Genomic DNA, 15,511 nt, shown 5'->3' on the forward strand with positions numbered 1-15,511 from the left:
AGAGGGGAAGGCTAATGTCACAACAGAGGGGAAGGCTAATGTCACAACAGAGGGGAAGGCTAATGTCACAACAGAGGGGAAGGCTAATGTCACAACCTGGGACAACAGACGGAAAGGCTAAAGTCACAACAGAGGGAAAGGCTCATGTCACAACAGAGGGGAAGGCTAATGTCACAACAGAGGGGAAGGCTAATGTCACAACAGAGGGAAAGGCTAATGTCACAACAGAGGGAAAGGCTAATGTCACAACAGAGGGGAAGGCTAATGTCACAACAGAGGGGAAGGCTAATGTCACAACAGAGGGGAAGGCTAATGTCACAACAGAGGGGAAGGCTAATGTCACAACAGAGGGGAAGGCTAATGTCACAACAGACGGAAAGGCTAAAGTCACAACAGAGGGAAAGGCTAAAGTCACAACAGAGGGAAAGGCTAAAGTCACAACCTGGGACAACAGACGGAAAGGCTAAAGTCACAACAGAGGGAAAGGCTAATGTCACAACAGAGGGAAAGGCTAATGTCACAACAGAGGGAAAGGCTAATGTCACAACAGAGGGAAAGGCTAATGTCACAACAGAGGGAAAGGCTAATGTCACAACAGAGGGAAAGGCTAATGTCACAACAGAGGGAAAGGCTAATGTCACAACAGAGGGAAAGGCTAAAGTCACAACAGAGGGAAAGGCTAATGTCACAACAGAGGGAAAGGCTAATGTCACAACAGAGGGAAAGGCTAAAGTCACAACAGAGGGAAAGGCTAAAGTCACAACAGAGGGAAAGGCTAATGTCACAACAGAGGGAAAGGCTAATGTCACAACAGAGGGGAAGGCTAAAGTCACAACAGAGGGAAAGGCTAATGTCACAACAGAGGGGAAGGCTAAAGTCACAACAGAGGGAAAGGCTAATGTCACAACAGAGGGAAAGGCTAATGTCACAACAGAGGGGAAGGCTAATGTCACAACAGAGGGAAAGGCTAATGTCACAACAGAGGGGAAGGCTAATGTCACAACAGAGGGGAAGGCTAATGTCACAACAGACGGAAAGGCTAATGTCACAACAGAGGGGAAGGCTAATGTCACAACAGAGGGGAAGGCTAATGTCACAACAGAGGGGAAGGCTAATGTCACAACAGAGGGGAAGGCTAATGTCACAACAGACGGGAAGGCTAATGTCACAACAGAGGGAAAGGCTAATGTCACAACAGAGGGGAAGGCTAATGTCACAACAGAGGGGAAGGCTAATGTCACAACAGAGGGAAAGGCTAATGTCACAACAGAGGGGAAGGCTAATGTCACAACAGAGGGAAAGGCTAATGTCACAACAGAGGGAAAGGCTAATGTCACAACAGAGGGGAAGGCTAATGTCACAACAGGGGAAGGCTAATGTCACAACAGAGGGGAAGGCTAATGTCACAACAGAGGGGAAGGCTAATGTCACAACAGAGGGAAGGCTAATGTCACAACCTGGGACAACAGAGGGGAAAGGCTAATGTCACAACAGAGGGAAAGGCTAATGTCACAACAGACGGAAAGGCTAATGTCACAACAGAGGGAAAGGCTAAAGTCACAACAGAGGGAAAGGCTCATGTCACAACAGAGGGGAAGGCTAATGTCACAACAGAGGGAAAGGCTAATGTCACAACAGAGGGAAAGGCTAATGTCACAACAGAGGGAAAGGCTAATGTCACAACAGAGGGAAAGGCTAATGTCACAACAGAGGGGAAGGCTAATGTCACAACAGAGGGGAAGGCTAATGTCACAACAGAGGGGAAGGCTAATGTCACAACAGAGGGGAAGGCTAATGTCACAACAGAGGGGAAGGCTAATGTCACAACCTGGGACAACAGACGGAAAGGCTAAAGTCACAACAGAGGGAAAGGCTCATGTCACAACAGAGGGGAAGGCTAATGTCACAACAGAGGGAAAGGCTAATGTCACAACAGAGGGGAAAGCTAATGTCACAACAGAGGGAAAGGCTCATGTCACAACAGAGGGGAAGGCTAATGTCACAACAGAGGGGAAGGCTAATGTCACAACAGAGGGAAAGGCTAATGTCACAACAGAGGGAAAGGCTAATGTCACAACAGAGGGGAAGGCTAATGTCACAACAGGGAGGATATTAATCCACTGCAGAGGGATGTCACCCAGCAGGGAGGATATTCATCTACTGCAGAGGGGTGTCACCCAGCAGGGAGGATATTCATCTACTGCAGAGGGGTGTCACCCAGCAGGGAGGGATATTCATCTACTGCAGAGGGGTGTCACCCAGCAGGGAGGATATTCATCTACTGCAGAGGGATGTCACCCAGCAGGGAGGATATTAATCCACTGCAGAGGGGTGTCACCCAGCAGGGAGGATATTCATCTACTGCAGAGGGGTGTCACCCAGCAGAGAGGGATATTAATCCACTGCAGAGGGATGTCACCCAGCAGGGAGGATATTCATCTACTGCAGAGGGGTGTCACCCAGCAGGGAGGGATATTCATCTACTGCAGAGGGGTGTCACCCAGCAGGGAGGATATTCATCTACTGCAGAGGGGTGTCACCCAGCAGGGAGGGATATTCATCTACTGCAGAGGGGTGTCACCCAGCAGGGAGGATATTCATCTACTGCAGAGGGGTGTCACCCAGCAGGGAGGATATTCATCTACTGCAGAGGGGTGTCACCCAGCAGGGAGGATATTCATCTACTGCAGAGGGATGTCACCCAGCAGGGAGGATATTCATCTACTGCAGAGGGGTGTCACCCAGCAGGGAGGATATTCATCTACTGCAGAGGGATGTCACCCAGCAGGGAGGATATTCATCTACTGCAGAAGGGTGTTACAGATAAGGGGACTACCTTCTTTTTCGTACTCTTGCTCCAGAGGGACCAGCGCCCCATCATCCTCATCTCTGTATCCGTAGTACTCAGCATCGATGTCCTTCATCAGCTCCGCTCTGCTCTTCCTGGGGGGAGGGATGGCTGGGGGGGTGATCAGTACACATTCCATAGTGGTATCAAACATGGTATTAACCTAAACTGGATATCATCCTTGGAGTATCAATTGCCAGTAAACCTACGTTCTTTCTCAAACAGCTCTCTGACTCCAGGCAGGTCTTTAGCTGCTCCAAAGTATTTATATCCTCTGTTTCCTGGGACCTCCTTCCCTTCATGGTCCAGCATCTTTGGTCCCACTCTCTGGAAGATAGACACAAGAGAACATAAAGATTGTTCAGGACAAGACTAACACTGTACTGAGTCTCACTTAATATCTCATTGACATTACATCAGTGATCAGGTAATGACTTAACTAGCTGTTTGATTTGGCTTTGGAATTTAGCCATTTTACCGGTGTCTTGGTTGTCTTCATGTGTTTCGTTCAGCTTTTTCACTTTGAACTTATCTGCTCCACCACACACCTGTTTGGTAAGGTTGAACACGACTTGTCCTACTCAGCTTCACGACTAAAACTTCTCCCACTAGTGTGTGAAACCTACTCCTTGTTGCCTGCTGCTTGGATTCCACCTGGCGATCTGTTCACCGTCTGCCCTGGCCTGTCTCCCCTTGTCTGGTACAGGTACCCCCGCCACACTCCCCCCTTCTGTCTCTCCCAAGCTTTTTTTCACCTCCAGCACATACGCATTTACACACACACTGCAGGTTTTGGACTGATCAGAATTGTAGGGAGGCTAATTATGTGAGCTTACTCAGAAACGCTTTAATTAACTAGTATAGACCTAGAGAGCTACTCTCTCAAGTTATCTTGTTGGGGCAAGTGACTGAACTTACAATGGCCCCAAGTCATGACATTATTTTTCTTGTCCTTTAAGGTATTTGCCTCATGACTCCTGCACGTTTTGTTGACTATGAACTTGCTTGTTTACCCAGCCGTGGGACAGAATGTGTTTGTTCCCACACTCTCGACTGACTCTCTATTGGTTACACAGACTCTTGGCCTCCCATCCTATTCTAACCACCTCTCGCCGGTTTGTATTCATGTTACCTGATGAAATTGCTGAACAATATGATCTTGTTGCCATCTGATGCACAATTCAAATGTCATAAATCAACACAGCAGAGCGCTCTCTGTCCTCTGCCGTGCCCTGATTGTATTACTGTTGATGATATCTAGAAATGTGCATGTACAGCCTGGCCCATCTACGGTTGCTAGCCCCAATTCTGACTTGTGCTCCGATTCCTGCTTTGTGGATTTTTGCTCTTGTAAAACAACCGACATGTACGTGTTTGCGAGAGTCTCGCCTTTCCACAGATGGAAAAATATTGACAGTAGCACTCTCGCCGGTAAAACACCGGATCACTGCTGCTCTAACTTCCGTGATGCATACAAGGCCCTCCTTCGTCCTCCTTTCAGGCAGATCTGACCACGACTCCATTTTCCTCCTCCCTTTCTATAGGCAGAAACTCAAAACAGGATGTACCCGTGCTGGTCTGACCAATCAGAATCCACGCTTCAAGATTGTTTTGATCATATGGACTGGGACTGGGTAGCCTCAGAATAATATTGGCGTATACGCTGAGTCGGTGAGTGAGTTTATAAGGAAGAGTATAAGAGATGTTGTACCTACTGTGACTATTAAAACCTACCCTAACCAGAAACCGTTGATAGATGGCGGAATTCGCGCAAAACAAAGCGCGAACCACTGCATTTAACCATGGAAGGGTGACTGGGAATATGAATAGTTATTCACTCCGCAAGGCAATCAAACAAGTGAAATGTCAGTATAGAGACAAAATGGAGTCGCAAATCAACGGCTCAGACACAAGACGTATGTGGCAGGGTCTACAGACAATCACAGACCACAAAAGGAAAACCAGTCACGTCACGGACACCTACGTCTTGCTTCCAGACAATCTAAACACCTTCTTTGCCCGCTGTGAGGATAACACAGTGCCACCGATGCAGTGTTGTTTGCATTAACTTCTTAGGCAGTTTCCCCAAAACTCCATTGTGAGGTAGTGCTATGATGCGTCTTACCCCATAGGGTTGGTAGATACTAATGCTATAATGAGTCTTACCCCATAGGGTTGGTAGATACTAATGCTATGATGAGTCTTATCCCGTAGGGTTGGTAGATACTAATGCTATAATGAGTCTTACCCCATAGGGTTGGTAGATACTAATGCTATGATGCGTCTTACAGTAGAAAAATAAGTCTATATACAATGTGAGCAAATGAGGTCATGGTGGCTAAGTAAATACAATATGGCAAGTAAAAAATAATAACCTCACTACGGTAAGACAGCCTGTTCCTCAAGATTTGCCATTGCCTGCACTTGGCATCTGCCCAGGCTTTCAACATTATCATATTTTGTCATGATTCACCCAATTGCATTCTATTTCGCACAATATCATGTTTTATTTTTGTTCCTATAAGGCACAGAGGGGGACTGAGGATGCTACACTGACCTTGGTGAACATGGTGGCTAGTCACCTTCAACATGCTAAATCATATCACATTTTATTTATTGATTTTAGTTCAGCTTTCAATACAATGCAAATCCACACACTGCTGAAACAACTACTGGACCTGAACGTCAACGGAGGCTTGGCAATTTGGAGAGGGCCCATTCACGAGGACTGATCGCACACAGAGGGTCCTCGTGAAAGGGCCCTCTCTGATGAACTTATCCTGAACACAGGGGGGCACCAGGGTTGAGTCCCCTCTCTGATGAGCTGAACACAGGGGCGCCCCAGGGCTGTGTCCTCTCTCTGATGAACTGAACACAGGGGCGCCCCAGGGCTGTGTCCTCTCTCTGATGAACTGAACACAGGGGCGCCCCAGGGCTGTGTCCTCTCTCTGATGAACTGACCCTGAACACAGGGGGACCCCATGGTTGTGTATCCCCTCTCTGATGAACTGACCCTGAACACAGGGGCGCCCCAGGGCTGTGTCCTCTCTCTGATGAACTGACCCTGAACACAGGGGCGCCCCAGGGCTGTGTCATTTCACCGTTGTTGGTCTTTACCTCCAAGGAAACAATGTGAGCCTTTTCAAGTACGCGGATGACATGGCTCTGGTATGACTCTTTATTAAAGATGCTACGTCAAATGGGGACAGCAATTTATAAACAGACCAACAACCTTCAAGAATGGTGCCGGTCAAGTGCCCTCCACATCAATGTGGAAGAGACAAAGGAGCTCATGATCAATGGCAACAACCTGCCAATGTCTCGACCACTGTCTCTGAACGACCAACCAGTGTTTCAAATACCCAGGGACACAAATTGATAACAATCTGAGTTTTACAGAGAATACAGACTTAAAATAAATACAAAGCAAGTCAGCGCCTTGCTTTTACACATTCAATATGACAGTCTGGTAATCTGATCTGTTGAAGAGGATCCTCACATTCAATATGACAGTCTGGTAATCTGATCTGGTGAAGAGGATCCTCACATTCATTATGACAGTCTGGTAATCTGAACATGAGGAGTAAAAGCAAACAAACCAGAATAGTAAACACAGCCAGCAAAGTAGTTGGTCAACCACAGTCACATTTGAGCAGTTTGTTCAGCAAGGCAACCAAAAGGAAGGCACTGGCTGTCTTTGGCGACCCCTCCCACCCTCTCCACACCTTCAGTTTGAGAGGCTTCCCTCTGGCCGGCGCTTCAGAATGCCCATGGCCAAGAAGAATGTGTTCTAACATTCATTCCTTCCTTGTGCTGTTGGACTACTAAATGCAAAGTAAATTGTATCGGTATATGTACTTACAGTTGAAGTCAGAAGTTTACATGCACCTTAGCCAATTACATTTAAACTCAGTTTTCACAATTCCTGACATTTAATCCTAGTAAAAAAGGTTAAGTCAGTTAGGATCACCAATGTGAAATGTCAGAATAATAGTTGAGAGAATGATTTATTTGAGCTTTTTTTCATCACATTCCCAGTGGGTCAGAAGATTACATGCACTCAATTAGTATTTGGTAGTATTGCCTTTAAATTGTTTAACTTGCCTCAAACGTTTTGAGTAGCCTTCCACATGCTTCCCACAATAAATTGGGTGAATTTTGGCCTCCTTGCTCGCACAGGCTTTTTCAGGTCTGCCCACAAATTTTCTATAGGATTGAGGTCAGGGTTTTGTGATGGCCACACCTCGACTTTGTTGTACTTAAAGCCATTTTTCCACAACTTTTGGAAGTATGCTTGGGGTCATTGTCCATTTAGAAGACCTCTTTGCGGCCAAGCTTTAACTTCCTGACTGATGTCTTGAGATGTTGCTTCAATATATCCACATATTTTTCCTACCTCATGATGCCATCTATTTTTTTAAAGTGCACCAGTCCCTCCTGCAGCAAAGCACCCCCACAACATAATGTTCCCACCCCCGTGCTTCACGGTTGGGATGGTGTTCTTCGGCTTGCAAGCATCCCCTGTTTTCCTCCAAACATAACGATTGTCATTATGGCCAAAAATATATATTTTTGTTTCATCAGACCAGAGGACATTTCTCCAAAAAGTACAACCTTTGTCCCCATGTGCAGGTGCAAACCGTAGTCTGGCTTTTTATGGCGGTTTTGGAGCAGTGGCTTCTTCCTTGCTGAGCGGCCTTCCAGGTTAAATCAAGATAGGACTAGTTTTACTGTGGATATAGATACTTTGTACCTATTTCCTCCAGCATCTTCACAAGGTCCTTTGCTGTTGTTCTGGGGATTGATTTGCATTCATCTCTAGGAGACAGAACAGTCTCCTTCCTGAGTGGTATGACAGCTGCGTGGTCCCATGGTGTTTATACTTGTGTACTATTGTTTGTACAGATGAACGTGGTACCTTCAGGCGTTTGGAAATTGCTCCCAAGGTTGAACCAGACTTGTGGAGGTCTACAATTGTTTTTTCTTCTGAGGTATTGGCTGATTTCTTTGGATTTTCCCATGATGTCAAGCAAAGAGGCACTAAGTTTGAAGGTAGGCCTTGAAATACATCCACAGGTCCACCTCCAATTTGACTCAAATTATGTCAATTAGCCTATCAGAAGCTTCTAAAGCCATGACATCATTTTCTGGAATTTTCCAAGCTGTTTAAAGGCACAGTCAACTTAGTATATGTTAACTTCTGACCCACTGGAATTGTGATACAGTGAAAAATAACTTGTGTCATGCACAAAGTAGATGTCCTAACTGACTTGCCAAAACTGTAGTTTGTTAACAAGAAATCTGTGGAGTGGTTGAAAAAGTTGTTAGTGAATGTATTAATGTCCTCTGTGTTGTTAGTGAATGTATTAATGTCCTCTGTTGTTAGTGAATGTATTAATGTCCTGTGTTGTTAGTGAATGTATTAATGTCCTCTGTGTTGTTAGTGAATGTATTAATGTCCTCTGTGTTGTTAGTGAATGTATTAATGTCCTGTGTTGTTAGTGAATGTATTAATGTCCTCTGTGTTGTTAGTGAATGTATTAATGTCCTCTGTGTTGTTAGTGAATGTATTAATGTCCTCTGTGTTGTTAGTGAATGTATTAATGTCCTCTGTGTTGTTAGTGAATGTATTAATGTCCTCTGTGTTAGTGAATGTATTAATGTCCTCTGTGTTGTTAGTGAATGTATTAATGTCCTCTGTGTTGTTAGTGAATGTATTAATGTCCTCTGTGTTGTTAGTGAATGTATTAATGTCCTCTGTGTTGTTAGTGAATGTATTAATGTCCTCTGTGTTGTTAGTGAATGTATTAATGTCCTCTGTGTTGTTAGTGAATGTAACATGATGGACTGACTGGTTTAAATGTGATGATGTAAGAATGTATGTGATCCTTTTAATGGAAGGTGATATAAAAGAAACAGTTCCATCCTGGATGGAGGGGGGCACATTATCCTATGGTGGTTAAGGTTGAAATCTCCCAACTCTATTACCCCGTAGTCAGGTCCTCCCAGCTCCTTGATCCTGACCTCCCAGTGACCTTTCTCTCTCAGCAGCTTATTGATCTCATCGTTCAGGTCCCGGATCTTAAACTCTCCCAGACCAGCTATCAGAAAATAACAGGCAAACACATGGATGAGGTTATGCTCTTCATTCATAAACATTTATTAACGGTTCAATGTCACATGTAGGACTACTCACCATTTTGAATCTGAGCAACTTTCTTGGAGATCTCACTGATAATCTGTCGTCTCCACTTCTCTGCTTTAGGCAGCTCAGTACATTCTGAGGCCAGGAACGGTCTCCTCTCCTGGAACAGTCAACAAACATGTCAGGATAACAACACAAGAGCCACGACGACGTGACTTTATGGTGTTCAGTGAACTCTGGGACAAGAAATCTAAAATGTGTAATCATTCCCCTAAAGGACATTAGGACATCATCATCATCTTCCTCACCCTGACTTTGCCCTCCTCCAGCTGAGCATTTCTGAACCGGGCCAAGGCCGTCCTGGGGAGACGAGGTGTATTTCACAAGTTAATACAAATACATACTGAAAAATAATACATTCATGACCAGTACATAGAGTAGCCAGTCAGGCGCCCCCGACCCGGGGGCCTTGGCCACTTTGGGTTCACATCTGGGGCGGCAGGGTAGCCTAGTGGTTAGAGCGTTGGACTAATAATCGGAAGGTTGCAAGCTCAAACCCCCGAGCTGACAAGGTACAAATCTGTCGTTCTGCCCCTGAACAGGCAGTTAACCCACTGTTCCCAGGCAGTCATTGAAAATAAGAATATGTTCTTAACTGACTTGCCTGGTTAAATAAAGGTCAAAAAAAAGGCTTGGTTTTTGCTCTGACATGCGCTGTCAACTTTGGGACATTATATAGACAAGTGTGTGTCTTTCCAAATCATGTCCTATCAACTGAATTTACCACAGGTGACTCCAATCAAGTTGTGTAGACATCAAGGATGATCAACGGAAAAAGAATGCACCGGAGCATAATTTCAATTTCTCATAGCAAAGGGTCTGAATACTTATGGAAATCACTTTCACTTTGTCATCATGGGGCATTGTGTGTAGATTGATGAGGATGTTATTTATTTAATACATTTTAGGATAAGGCTGTAATGTAACAAAATGTGGAAAAAGTCAAGGGGTCTGAATACTTCCCGAATGCACTGTACAACCACATGGCATGATTTAAGAATGGCAAAGGGATATTTTATTTATTTTTAACTAGGCAAGTCAGTTAATAAGAACACATTCTTAATTACAATGACAGCCTAGGAACAGACACCCAGGAACAGTGGGTCAACTGCCTTGTTCAGGGGCAGAACGCCAGATTTTTAACCTTGTCGGCTCGGGAATTCAATCTAGCAACCTTTCGGTTACTGGCCCAGCGCTCTAACCACTAGGCTACCTACCGCCCCATAGAGACTTTATTCAGTCAGTTTAACACCTATATAAACTAGTCAGCACTTGCTGTTCAGTTTAGAGGTCAATGCCGATACCAATTAAAACAGGCCATTTTTCTTTCTTTCTTTGTAATGACAATTACAACAATACTGAATGAACAATTATTTTAACTTAATATAATACATCAATAAAATCAATTTAGCCTGAAATAAATAATGAAACATGTTCAATTTGGTTTAAATAATGCAAAAACAAAGTGTTGGAGAAGAAAGTAAAAGTGCAATATGTGCCATGTAAGAAAGCTAACGTTTCAGTTCCTTGCTCAGAACATGAGAACATATGAAAGCTGGTGGTTCCTTTTAACATGAGTCTTCAATATTCCAGGGAAACAAGTTTGAGGTTGTAGTTATTATTGGAATTATAGGACTCTCTCTATATCATTTTGTATTTCATTAACCTTTGACTATTGGATGTTCTTATCGGCACTTTAGTATTGCCAGTGTAACAGCATAGCTTCCGTCCCTCTCCTCGCTCCTCCCTGGGCTCGAACCAGGAACACATCGACAACAGCCACCCTCGAAGCATTGTTACCCATCTCTCCACAAAAGCCGTGGCTCATGCAGAAAAAGGGGAACAACTACTTCAAGGTCTCAGAGCGAGTGACGTCACCGATTGAAAAGCTATCAGCACGCACCCCGCTAACTAGCTAGCCATTTCACATCGGTTACACCAGCATAATCTCGAGAGTTGATAGGCTTGAAGTCATAAACAGCTCAATGCTTGAAGCACAGCGAAGAGCTGCTGGCAAACGCACGTAAGTGCTGTTTGAATGAATGCTTACGTGCCTGCTTCTGCCTACCACCGCTCAGTCATATACTTAGATACTTGTCTGCTCACAGTCAGACTGCTCTATCAAATCATAGACTTAATTATAACATAATAACACACAGAAATACAAGCCTTAGGTCATTAATATGGTAAAATCCGGAAACTATCATTTCGAAAACAAAACGTTTATTCTTTCAGTGAAATACGGAACCGTTCCGTATTTCATCTAACGGGCGGCATCCATCAGTCTAAATATTGCTGTTACATTGCACAACCTTCAATGTTATGTCATAATTACGTAAAATTCTGGCAAATTAGTTTGCAACGAGCCAGGCGGCCCAAACTGTTGCATATACCCTGACTCTGCATGCAATGAACGCAAGAGAAGTGACAATTTCCCTAGTTTAATATTGCCTGCTAACCTTTTAACTAAATATGCAGGTTTAAAAAATATACTTCTGTGTATTGATTTTAAGAAAGGCATTGATGTTTATGGTTAGGTACATTCGTACAACGATTGTGCTTTTTCCGCAAATGCGCTTTTGTTAAGTCATCCCCCGTTTGACGAAGTTGGTCTTCACACAGTTCACAACGAGCCAGGCGGCCCAAACTGCTGCATATAGCCTGACTCTGTTGCACAGAACGTAAGAGAAGTGACACCATTTCCCTAGTTAAAAGAAATGAATGTTAACAGGCAATATGAACTAAATATGCAGGTTTAAAAACATATACTTGTGTATTGATTTTAAGAAAGGCGTTGATGTTTATGGTTAGGTACACATTGGTGCAACCACTGCTTTTTTTAGCAAATGCCGATTACCGATTGTTATGAAAACTTGAAATCGGCCATTCCGATTAATCGGTCGACCCCTAATTGTTGTCAATCAACGCACAGTAAATAGCCTACTGTCGCCACGACTTCGAGTGGCTGGCTATGTGAAACACACAAAATAAAATGACTGTGTCAAAAAACAATAATTAGTCTAAGGGGATTGACTCATTACCACTTACATTATATGGGACATGCAAATTCACGAGCATCATGCTCTCTTCCTCCTTGGTGTAAAGAAATTCAACTGCAACTAGAGATGTGTATATAATGAGATGCTCACTTCTCCACCCTTACAATGGGAGTTGTTGTCCCAAAGGTGGGAAGGCAGGAGACCAAATTAAGTCCATAGAAATGCATAGGGCTTATTTTGGACAGATTCTGTCGCGTCGCCTCTTCCTCTCTGCTGTAATTCCATTATCGCTGGCTTTGTGACTGACTGTCCTATCAATAGATCACCTGCTGCTTTTTGTTCTATGTTGCTCTGTCTGTATGCTATGTCTTGCTTGTCCTATGTTGCTATGTTTTGCTTGTTTTATGTTGCCATTGTCTATATTGTAATTGTTTTTAATAACCTGCCCAGGGACTGCGGTTGAAAATTAGCCGGCTGGCTAAAACCAGCACTTTTACTGAAACGTTGATTAATGTGCACTGTCCCTGTAAAAATAAAAAATAAACTCAAACTCAGATGCATATTGTTCATTCTAGCAGGAAAGGACTCGACAGACTAGCGAATTGAAACTTTTAAAAGAAAAGCAGCCTAGTTAATATAAAATGGAAAACGTAGCTTGGTTGAAAATGAGCCTGTAACCAGCTGATTAATCGACAGCCAGCGTGAATAGAAAACACTGCATCAGTTAGACACCAGAGCATAACATAGTGAGTGACATGTTCAGTGGCTACATGACAGAGACACCACGTGGACTATAAACAGAAACAGCATCAGTATTCTCTCACATTAATTTATGACAGTGGGCCTATGGCTCAATATAATCACAATAGAAGGCAAGCATATACTTACATGGCCTTCTCTGCATTACGAGCCTATTAGAAAGAAAACAACAAATGGTCAATCCATTTGAACCCAATCACTTTGACAGCACCCCTTTCTATTTGAACAAAACTTTCCATACATATTTGCCCATTATAGAAGTGCTCAGAGAGTTCATTTTTGCACCTAAATGCCAAAACAAACGATAACAGGGTTTTTAACTTGTGCGAAAAATAGTCCATAACACCATCGGCCAAACGGGTGACTGAAAACTAGTAAAGTACATAGGAGGGATCTGAAATGATTGTCTGCGCTTGGTTGGTGACCACCGCCATAGACAATGTTAACGCCCCCCTAGCGGCCAGCTATAAAAGTAAATGTACCATAAAAAAGACTGCTGTAGTCTAGGTGTATCTGTGGTACTAAAGAGATGTGTAGTAGTCTAGGTCTATCTGGTACTATAGAGATGTGTAGTAGTCTAGGCCTATCTGGTACTATAGAGATGTGTAGTAGTCTAGGTCTATCTGGTACTATAGAGATGTGTAGTAGTCTAGGTCTATCTGGTACTATAGAGATGTGTAGTAGTCTAGGTCTACCTGGTACTATAGAGATGTGTAGTAGTCTGGGTCTATCTGGTACTATAGAGATGTGTAGTAGTCTAGGCCAATCTGGTACTATAGAGATGTGTAGTAGTCTAGGCCTATCTGGTACTATAGAGATGTGTAGTAGTCTAGGTATGATCTGTGGTAGCAGCATGCAGATAGAGCAGGTGACAGAGCAGGTGACAGTCAAGGATCCTCGCTGGCTGTTCATCTTGTGATGGTTGAATGGGCTGCAGAGCAACTCTACTGTCCTCAGAACTGAATCACTATAATCTGATCCCATGTTTTCCTCCTCTCTTAGGCCGAGGCTACTATGTGTTGTAGCTGGATGCATATTGCCAGAATAATCTGGACATAGGCCACGGCCAGTAGGTGTTTCTTTCCTCCGCTGTAGCCTCAGTTTGGTTTGGACTCATTACATTTTCACATTTTTGTATTGTTTGTTCAATTTCACTTCACTTATTAGACCAGGTCATATTCACTGAGGGGTTTAATAGACCAGGTCATATTCACTGAGGGGTTTAATAGACCAGGTCATATTCATATCCACTGAGGGGTTTAATAGACCAGGTCATATTCACTGAGGGGTTTAATAGACCAGGTCATATTCACTGAGGGGTTTAATAGACCAGGTCATATTCACTGAGGGGTTTAATAGACCAGGTCATATTCACTGAGGGGTTTAATAGACCAGGTCATATTCACTGAGGGGTTTAATAGACCAGGTCATATTCACTGAGGGGTTTAATAGACCAGGTCATATTCACCGAGGGGTTTAATAGACCAGGTCATATTCACTGAGGGGTTTAATAGACCAGGTCATATTCACTGAGGGGTTTAATAGACCAGGTCATATTCACTGAGGGGTTTAATAGACCAGGTCATATTCACTGAGGGGTTTAATAGACCAGGTCATATTCACTGAGGGGTTTAATAGACCAGGTCATATTCACTGAGGGGTTTAATAGACCAGGTCATATTCACTGAGGGGTTTAATAGACCAGGTCATATCCACTGAGGGGTTTAATAGACCAGGTCATATTCACTGAGGGGTTTAATAGACCAGGTCATATTCACTGAGGGGTTTAATAGACCAGGTCATATTCACTGAGGGGTTTAATAGACCAGGTCATATTCACTGAGGGGTTTAATAGACCAGGTCATATTCACTGAGGGGTTTAATAGACCAGGTCATATTCACTGAGGGGTTTAATAGACCAGGTCATATTCACTGAGGGGTTTAATAGACCAGGTCATATTCACTGAGGGGTTTAATAGACCAGGTCATATTCACTGAGGGGTTTAATAGACCAGGTCATATTCACTGAGGGGTTTAATAGACCAGGTCATATTCACTGAGGGGTTTAATAGACCAGGTCATATCCACTGAGGGTTTTAGACCAGGTCATATTCACTGAGGGGTTTAATAGACCAGGTCATATTCACTGAGGGGTTTAATAGACCAGGTCATATTCACTGAGGGGTTTAATAGACCAGGTCATATTCACTGAGGGGTTTAATAGACCAGGTCATATTCACTGAGGGTTTAATAGACCAGGTCATATTCACTGGGGTTTAATAGACCAGGTCATATTCACTGAGGGGTTTAATAGGGTTTAATAGACCAGGTCATATCCACTGAGGGGTTTAATAGACCAGGTCATATTCACTGAGGGGTTTAATAGACCAGGTCATATTCACTGAGGGGTTTAATAGACCAGGTCATATTCATATTCACTGAGGGGTTTAATAGACCAGGTCATATCCACTGAGGGGTTTAATAGACCAGGTCATATTCATATCCACTGAGGGGTTTAATAGACCAGGTCATATTCACTGAGGGGTTTAATAGACCAGGTCATATTCACTGAGGGGTTTAATAGACCAGGTCATATTCATATCCACTGAGGGGTTTAATAGACCAGGTCATATTCATATTCACTGAGGGGTTTAATAGACCAGGTCATATTCACTGAGGGGTTTAATAGACCAGGTCATA

At 43.6% G+C, this 15,511-nt stretch overlaps 1 protein-coding gene across 1 annotated transcript in view; it reads right to left on the reverse strand.

Annotated features, from left to right (window-relative positions):
* The window catches only part of isy1 (ISY1 splicing factor homolog), a 34,008-nt gene that overhangs the window by 10,361 nt on the left and 8,136 nt on the right, over positions 1 to 15,511 (reverse strand). Inside the window, exons 2-7 of the mRNA XM_046312687.1 lie at positions 12,941 to 12,963; positions 9,302 to 9,353; positions 9,045 to 9,153; positions 8,837 to 8,949; positions 3,058 to 3,175; positions 2,837 to 2,959 (exon numbers count right to left, since the gene is read on the reverse strand). Coding sequence (XP_046168643.1) covers positions 2,837 to 2,959; positions 3,058 to 3,175; positions 8,837 to 8,949; positions 9,045 to 9,153; positions 9,302 to 9,353; positions 12,941 to 12,963 — 538 coding nt within the window. The remainder of the gene's footprint in view (positions 1 to 2,836; positions 2,960 to 3,057; positions 3,176 to 8,836; positions 8,950 to 9,044; positions 9,154 to 9,301; positions 9,354 to 12,940; positions 12,964 to 15,511) is intronic.

This window comes from Oncorhynchus gorbuscha, linkage group LG18 (genome assembly GCF_021184085.1).
Source record: "Oncorhynchus gorbuscha isolate QuinsamMale2020 ecotype Even-year linkage group LG18, OgorEven_v1.0, whole genome shotgun sequence".
NCBI classification, from domain to species: Eukaryota; Metazoa; Chordata; class Actinopteri; order Salmoniformes; family Salmonidae; genus Oncorhynchus; species Oncorhynchus gorbuscha.